We start from the raw sequence: 9,092 nt of genomic DNA on the forward strand, positions 1-9,092 counted from the left end.
GACACCATTTAACTTGTAACTTTTAAAAGTTTAATCTTGAGTAGGACCAACAAGATGAATAATTTAGATTTCCTATTACCAAGAATTAATTGAAATTGGTTGTCAGTGATTTTAATCGAGTTTATATTTATTATGCACTTTTTAAGATGATTAAATATTTTCCTGATTTGATGAGTTGGCACCCTGATTGGAGCTTACATTAAAAAAAAGTTCTATAACAGTGCCTATTCTTAGCATTGGTCCAACTTGCTTCTCAAAATTTATAGAAACATAGAAAATAAGTGCAGGAGTAGGCCATTCAGCCCTTCGAGCCTGCACCGCCATTCAATATGATCATGGCTGATCATCCAACTCAGTATCCTGTACCTGCCTTCTCTCCATACCCCCTGATCCCTTTAGCCACAAGGGCCACATCTAACTCCCTCTTAAATATAGCCGATGAACTGGCCTCAACTACCTTCTGTGGCAGAGAGTTGCAGAGATTCACCACTCTGTGTGAAAAATGTTTTTCTCATCTCGGTCCTAAAGGATTTCCCCTCTATCCTTAATCTGTGACCCCTTGTCCTGGACTTCCCCAACATCGGGAACAATCTTCCTGCATTTAGCCTGTCCAACCCCTTAAGAATTTTGTACGTTTCTATAAGATCCCCCCTCAATCTCCTAAATTCTAGCGAGTACAAGCCGAGTCTATCCAGTCTTTCTTCATATGAAAGTCCTGACATCCCAGGAATCCGTCTGATGAACCTTCTCTGCACTACCTCTATGGCAATAATGTCTTTCCTCAGATTTGGAGACCAAAACTGTACGCAATACTCCAGGTGTGGTCTCACCAAAACCCTGTACAACTGCAGTAGAACCTCCCTGCTCCTATACTCAAATCCTTTTGCTATGAATGCTAACATACCATTCGCTTTCTTCACTGCCTTGTTATATTCATCTTATATAACAAGATTGGATCTGATTTAATTTATTGGGGCAATCTAATGGAGATTGAATCAGTAAATTAATGTGCAGTGTCACGACAGTCAGCTGTTTTGATAAAATGGGATAACAGTGGTGCTTTCTGCCCACTATGTATGTTGTCAATTCATTTTCACACTTACAAACATATTTATATTGCATTGGGGTTAAAACTGATAATATAAATGATCTCTGCTCAGCACGTATAAATATCTTTTTTTTGTGTATATGCATTTAATGTCAACTAGATATGTATAATTTTTGATATTTTATGTTGTACCTGCCCAGAGAAGGGGTAAATGATGAAAATCTGCATCCCACACATCATTCTAAAGATTGGTTACAAAGAAACATCGCTGGACACGAGTAGGCGACTCAGCGATTCAGAACAAACATCCCAAATTATTGTTCTGGATGATTGTAAACAATTATTTTGTTCGGGATGGATTAATTGATGACTTTGGAATTATGATAAATATATCAATGGTGGACCTATTTCCATCTTGGATCTTACACATGCGTGGCTTTTCTCAGAGATCTTCGGTTTCCTCCCACATTCTAAAGACATACAGGTTTGTAGGTTAATTGGCTTGGTAAATGTTAAATAAAAAAGGCCCTAGTGGGTGTAGGATAGTGTTAATGTGCGAGGATTGCGAGTTGGCGTGGACCCGGTGGGCCGAAGAGCCTGTTTCCGTGCTGTAATCATCTTCACACATGATTGTGGGCCGCCACTATGCACAGAACTGAGTTAGTTCACCTAACCATTGCAGCCTTATTAAATGGCACAATGGATTTCAACCTTCTGACTGTGCTTTCTGCTGAACAAGTTATAGTAGAATCATGTTTGTATTTCTAAATTATTATTATTAGACATACTATTTATACGTAACTGACTCATCGATCATCACCCAGTTGGGAAAAAATAGCTGAAGATTATATTTGTGCTTTGAAAGAACCATGAGTGGTGCAAATTAAACAGTGCCCACCCAGGTCAGTATCATTTGAAGACATCTCAAAGCAGCAGTGACAGACGATTTGCCTAGACAAGCATGGCACATGTTAAAACGAAACACGGAGAAATGGACCGGGGAAAATGCCGGGGAAAGTAATGTTACAGTGAGTTTCAAACGCCTGCCGTAACCTAGTGCATAGTAACGTGCATAGTACGTTTACATGACACTGTACAAAACATGGTGCCGAATGTTATTTTTAGAACTAACATGATAGCTCCTCAAATCAGATTAGAAGCAGTGGAAAACCGTATCAAGTTTTTGCTGCATCATAATTCTTGTTAAAATAGAACGTTGCAACACAGGGATGATATTCAGACCATTGTGCCTGTGCTATCTCTGTGGAAGAGCTATTCACTTAGTTTTTAAGAAGGAACTGCAGATGCTGGAAAATCTGCAGTTCCTTCTTAAACATTTTGTCTACTCCACTGCGAAATCTCAAGGTATGCAACAAGAAAAAGTTATCCTCCTCCCTCCGAAGACCATCAGTCTGAAGAAGGGTTTCGGTCCGAAACGTTGCCTATTTCCTTCACTCCATAGATGCTGCTGCACCCGCTGAGTTTCTCCAGCACTTTTGTCTACCATCCACTTAGTTTGATTGTTTTTCCTCCAGTACTTTAACATCTTCTTCAAATATTTTTTCCCAATCTTATAAAAAGCTAGCGGCTTTCATTAATATCCTAATAATGGCATTCTAGCAACTTTGCATTATTAAAAGATCCAACTCCATTTAATGTGTTCAAGAAGGAACTGCAGATGCTGGAAGATCGAAGGTACACAAAATTGCTGCTGCACCCGCTGAGTTTCTCCAGCAATTTTGTGCAACTCAATTTAATGTTCGTTTCATATATTTTCATTTGTTCATCTTTTTTGAGATGAAAGAGACCTGTAGACCAAGGATTCCCAACCTAGGGTAAAGTTACCCCAGGGGAAAAATTTCACCTACTCAAGGGATACATTTGTTGATTCTGGATTTGTACATATTTTTACTCATTGACTGACTGTGTTTTGTTCTGGTTTACTGGTATATGTTCATCATTAGCTGTTCATAAATAAGTGAAATAACATTGTTACGTGCTATTAAAGTTGCCAGGGGTAAACGGGACGGAAAAGGTTGGGAACCCCTGCTGTAGACCCTTGGATTTCAATGGTTCTTTATTGTCACAGGTACCTAGATACAGTGTGATTCTTTGTTTTGCACACAATTCATCAAAATCTTCTTTGTGTTGTACTCTGATGTTTTTTACATTCTAGAACAGGAAGGCCATTTTTCTTGTTCAATGGTGTAGCACAGTATCAATGTTCTCTCTCAAGCCACAAATCATCTTTCAAATCCGATGTTCTCCAGTGATAAGAAAGGCCATTCAAGCCTAAATAGCTCTGTTTTGAACTGACCTCCTGAGGCCACGATCAAAGAAATTTGTACTGTATTCTGTTCCATTAATTTCCACTGGCTTAAGTTCAAGAATGCTGCGCACTCTAATTTAGGGGGAAATGCCAATTAAACAACCGAGAAGCAATTTACGTGAAATTCTAATCCAACCTTCAACCAAATAAACGATTTCCTAGCTAGCACAATGTAAACAATGCACAAGTATTATTTTTGACAAATTTCACACCGTTCACTCTTCAGTTTCCATATGGGACGGATCATCGCCAAAAAAAACATGGCTCTAAGATCATCGTTAGATATGTAATTACATTAAAAGTACTGCATTTGTAAGCAAACATTTGCAATGCATTTGACAGCAAATAATAATCAGAAGACTAAGCAATGTCTAGGGTCGGTGAACCGCCGCACAGCAGGGAATATGTGTTGACGTCGCTAAATCTGCATGAACTTTTAAAATGCAGCAGGCGTTTGGATCTAAACACAGACTTTGTGTGGGCTGGAATAATGCCCAGGGTTTGCCACGATTCAGGGCAATGGTCAAGCCTCACAATTCACAGGGTAAGAGGGCAGTGAGTGCAGGGGAGAGGGCATACAGTTTCCTCACCTCACCTCACCCCCACCGATTGGGGTACAAAGTCAGCCCGGGGCCATCGGCGATCACATTCCGGCCCCCAGACCCTCATCCCCGGCCCACAGCCTGCCCTGCCCGGCCCGGCCCCCAGACACACTCACCCCGACTCCCAGACCCACTCACCCCGGCCCCCAGACCCACTCACCCCGGCCCCCAGACCCACTCACCCCGGCCCCCAGACCCACTCACCCCGGCCAACGGACCACGAACCCCCGGCCCCCAGACCCACTCACCCCGGCCCCCAGACCCACTCACCCCGGCCCCCAGACACACTCACCCTGGCCCCCAGACCCACTCACCCCGGCCCCCAGACCCACGAACCCCGGCTAACGGACCACGAACCCCGGCCCCCAGACCCACTCACCCCCGGACCACGAACCACCGGCCTCCGACTTGTCCGGCCCCAGACCATCGACCGCCGGATCTCCAGCCCGCGGATCCCCGACCCCCAGGGCGCGCCCTGTCCGGCCTCCGGACACCCAGCCCCCGGCCTCCGAGTTGTCCGGCCCCCGGCCTGCGAGCCGCGGATCCCCGGCCCTCCCTGGATCCCGAGCCCCGGTCATTCCCGGCCCGCGGATCCCCGTCACCTGTCCTGTCCTGTCCTGTCCTGACCCGGCCTGTCCTGTCCTGACCCGGCCTGTCCTGTCCGGTCCGGTCCGGTCCGGCAGCCCAGGATCCCGATCCCCGGCCGGCGGCCGCTCTAGTCTAGGCCCAGGCCCGGCTGTGCGACGTGTCACTCCAGGCCGCCGCCACCGCCGGGGCAGCAGCAGCAGCCGCTCGGCCCCCGGTCTCTCCCCCCTCACCCTCACCCTCAGCCGCCCCCGCCATCGCCTCCTCTCCCCCCCCGGGCCCCCACCTTGTTGCTGGGCACCGAGCGCAGCCGCTTGAAGATGGAGCTGATGTCCTGCCTGCTCGGGGCCGACATCTTGCTGCGGAGCGGCGCCGCCACGGCAACGTCACACTTCCGGCGCCGCGCGGGCGGGCGGGAGCGAGGCCTCGCACTGGCACTGGACCCAACACTGGCACTGGACCCAGCACTGGCACTGGACCCAACACTGGCACTGGACCCAACACTGGCACTGGACCCAACACTGGCACTGGACCCAACACTGGCACTGGACCCAGCACTGGCACTGGACCCAACACTGGCACTGGACCCAACACTGGCACTGGACCCAACACTGGCACTGGACCCAACACTGGCACTGGACCCAGCACTGGCACTGGACCCAACACTGGCACTGGACCCAGCACTGGCACTGGACCCAACACTGGCACTGGACCCAGCACTGGCACTGGACCCAGCACTGGCACTGGACCCAGCACTGGCACTGGACCCAACACTGGCACTGGACCCAACACTGGCACTGGACCCAACACTGGCACTGGACCCAACACTGGCACTGGACCCAACACTGGCACTGGACCCAGCACTGGCACTGGACCCAGGACTGGCACTGGACTCAGCACTGGCACTGGACCCAGCACTGGCACTGGACCCAGCACTGGCACTGGACCCAGGACTGGCACTGGACCCAGCACTGGCACTGGACCCAGCACTGGCACTGGACTCAGCGCTGGCTCAGGCACTGGAACTGGCAATGGCCCCAGCATTGGCACTGGACCCAGGACTGGCACTGGACTCAGCACTGGCACTGGACCCAACACTGGCACTGGACCCAGCACTGGCACTGGACTCAGCACTGGCACTGGACCCAACACTGGCACTGGACTCAGCACTGGCACTGGACTCAGCACTGGCACTGGACTCAACACTGGCTCAGGCACTGGAACTGGCAATGGCCCCAGCATTGGCACTGGACCCAGGACTGGCTCAGGCACAGGCACTGGCACTGGAACTGGCAATGGCCCCAGCATTGGCACTGGACCCAGCACTGGCACTGTGACTGGCACGGCACTGGACCCAGCACTGGCACTGTGACTGGCACAGCACTGGACCCAGCACTGGCACCTGCCCAGGCACTGGCACTTGCCCCAGGTCTGGCTCTGGCTCTGGCACTGGAACAAGCAATGGCCCCAGCATTGGCACTGTAACAAGCACTGGCACTGGACCCAGCATTGGCACTTGCCCCAGCACTGGCCCTTGCACTGGACCAAGCACTGGCACTTGCCCCGGCACTTTCCCCGGCACTGGCACAGCCCACAGATGCAGGTACTAGGGCAGAGACACCATCAACACTAACTAACTAACTAGCAGGAAGGAGGGAGGGACCAGCACTGGGACTGGACCAGAGATAACCAACAGGTACTGTGGGCAGAAACACCACCATCAGCACTAATTACCACAGGGGGGAGGCCCTGAACCCGTACTGGCACAGGGACAAGTACAACCCACAGGTACTGAGGTCGTGACCCAGACTTTCACAGAGGCACCACCATCAACACTAACTACCCCAGGGCAGGACAGGCACTTAGACAGGTACAGAGACAGACACACTCACAGGTACAGAGATACCAACACTAACAAAGGTGAGGAGGGAGGTCCTGAACAGAGACAGGTACTGTGGACAGGGACAACACCACCAACATCAACACTAACTACCACAGAAGGGCCCTGAACCAGACTGGCACACACAGTCCATTCAGTGCATATCCATGTACCTATCTAAAAGCCTCTTGAACAATACAAGTCAAGTCAAGAGTGTTTTATTGTCATGTGTCCCAGAGAGAACAATGAAATTCTTACTTGCTGCAGCACAATGGAATATGTAATCATAATAAATAACATAACAAAAACTCAAAAAAAACCCCAAACAATAACAGTGGAAAAAAATAATAATAATAATAATAATAATAGTCTATTGTAGTTAGACTGTTTCTGCCTCCACCATCACCCCTGGCAGCACTTTCCATCTAGTCTTTGCTTTCCAGGCACCCACCACCCTGTATATTAAAAAGGTTACCCACGCATCTCCTTGAAATTATGTTTAAGAAAGAACTGCAGATGCTGGAACAATCAAAGGTAGACAAAAAAATGCTGGAGAAACTCAGCGGGTGAGGCAGCATCTGTGGAGAGAAGGAAATAGGCGACGTTCCGGGTCGAGACCCTTCTTCAGACCTTTCAATTATGCCCCTCTTATTATCATTAATGTTTTATTATTATTAATGTTTAGTGTTTTCTGAGTCATTCGTAACTGTCACTGTATGTCATGTTGTTACTTGTGGGCGAAGCACCAAGGCAAATTCCTTGTATGTGAATACTTGGCCAATAAACTTGCTTACTTACTTACTTACTTACTCTCACATTAAAGCTATGTATCAGGCACTAGTTGTATCGGAGTTTGAACCACACACAGAGGGCCAGCAGCGTTATGTAGGGTAATTGAACCACAGAGAATTGTGCATTAAATGCCACGGAGCATGAATCAACCACAACAAGGTGAACAGAAGCGTTGTCGAAAGTGTGCAGAGTACACTGATCTACAGTGAGACGCTATTGAATGATATTCAAAATAAATAAGATGACATTTAATCTCTGAGTGAAACAGGTTAGAAAGCATTAACAGAAACAGACAGAGACATTGAGTGGCATAGAAACAAGCACATGGATATCCCATTGGGTCCTTAGTACCTATGCAGCTCTTCAAGGGAAATGTCTAATTAATTATTTCCTCTTCCATTTCCTCAGAGAATTGTAATGTTTACACTTTAGAATTTTTATTCATTTTTAGAAAATGTTATTTAATCCGATCCTGGTGCCCTTTTACAACAATTAAGGTTTGAATGAGACATTGAGAGAGATAGGTACCAAATATAATAATTGAATAAGGCTTAGAGCATCATTTAAAGGTAATAGATAATAAAGGTAATTTATAAAGGTAATAATAAGTCTGAAGAAGGGTCTCGACCCGAATCGTCGCCTATTTTCTTCGCTCCATAGATGCTGCCTCACACGCTGGGTTTCTCAAGCTTTTTTGTCTACCATCGATTTTCCAGCACCTGCAGTTCCTTCTTAAACATAAAGGAAATTGATGTGTTTTGGTGTCAGAAATAGACAATAATAGGATTAAGAAGAGTAGTCATTATTCAATGCTTATGATTAATGGTAAAATAAAAAGGGTACAACTTCTCCGTGGATTGTCACCTTGTCGTGGTGAAGCTTGTGTGGACCTGAGATCCTGAGAGCGATGCCATCTGGAGCTATGCTCCTGGTAGGGCCACTCATGACGGTAAAGTCGAGGGGGAGGTCTCTGACACCCAAAATATCTGTTTTAATATTTTTGTGACATTTCGAATCATGACACTGGATACGTTCATCTGTGAAGTGAACACATTGGCCGGTGTTAGATGAAGTACAGTTCAGAAGAATTGGGATAGAGGGGGGATGGTGATTTGGAAAGCACCAAATGCAGATCAACTGTGTCCCTCAGAGTTGGGAAATAGTGTACCTCCGAGGGTTAATGCTTGAAGCTGTGGAATAGTACTTTGTGAAATAATGACTGGCCACTGCTATAGTAATTTTTAAAGTCTGAGGCATGATTCTAAAGATGTATAGTGCGCACTGTGGAGAAGTGAGGAAACCTCTGTGATTTTGGGTGTATTTTAAGCGTTTTTATGTAGGTCACTAACTGATTTGGCTTGAACTTGTGATGAAGGTGAACTGTTGGAGTTAAGCTTTCTTACAGGTGGAGGTTTCTTTGGGAATTTCTGTATTTTCTTTGTAATAGCTATTCTCAAAAATGGCCGATGAGATAGAGATAACACAGTAGAAAGCTTAAACACTTAAACTCAATTGGTCTGTGCGATCCAAGTCACTGCAGATGCCGGAATCTTGAACGAAACACAAAGTGCTGGAGGAACTCAGAGGAGGGAATGGACAGGTGAGGTTTCAGGTCAGGACAAAGGTTCAGCCCAAAGAAGGGTCCTGATCTGAAACGCCCCCGGCCATTCCCTCCCTCCGCCGATGCTGCCTGATCTGTTGAGTTCCTGCCAAGTTCAGGTCAACAAGTTCATTTATTTCCAGCTATGAGAAGATCTTGAGTGTCCGATGCCAAGGTAGAGAGTGAAGAAACTCATTCTTGGCATGTTCCCGATGTTGGGGGAGTCCAAAACCAGGGGCCACAGGTTAAGAATAAAG

General features: G+C 47.2%; 1 protein-coding gene across 5 annotated transcripts in view; it reads right to left on the reverse strand.

Annotated features, from left to right (window-relative positions):
• The window catches only part of arfgap3 (ADP ribosylation factor GTPase activating protein 3), a 41,250-nt gene extending 36,262 nt beyond the window's left edge, over positions 1-4,988 (reverse strand). For all 5 annotated transcript variants that reach the window (XM_033037490.1, XM_033037489.1, XM_033037488.1 and 2 more), the window contains exon 1: positions 4,851-4,988. In XM_033037490.1, the coding sequence (XP_032893381.1) occupies positions 4,851-4,919 (69 nt within the window). In that variant the 5' untranslated portion in view covers positions 4,920-4,988. The remainder of the gene's footprint in view (positions 1-4,850) is intronic.
• Between the last annotated feature and the right edge of the window lie 4,104 nt (positions 4,989-9,092).

Source organism: Amblyraja radiata, chromosome 19, assembly GCF_010909765.2.
Source record: "Amblyraja radiata isolate CabotCenter1 chromosome 19, sAmbRad1.1.pri, whole genome shotgun sequence".
Taxonomy (NCBI): Eukaryota; Metazoa; Chordata; class Chondrichthyes; order Rajiformes; family Rajidae; genus Amblyraja; species Amblyraja radiata.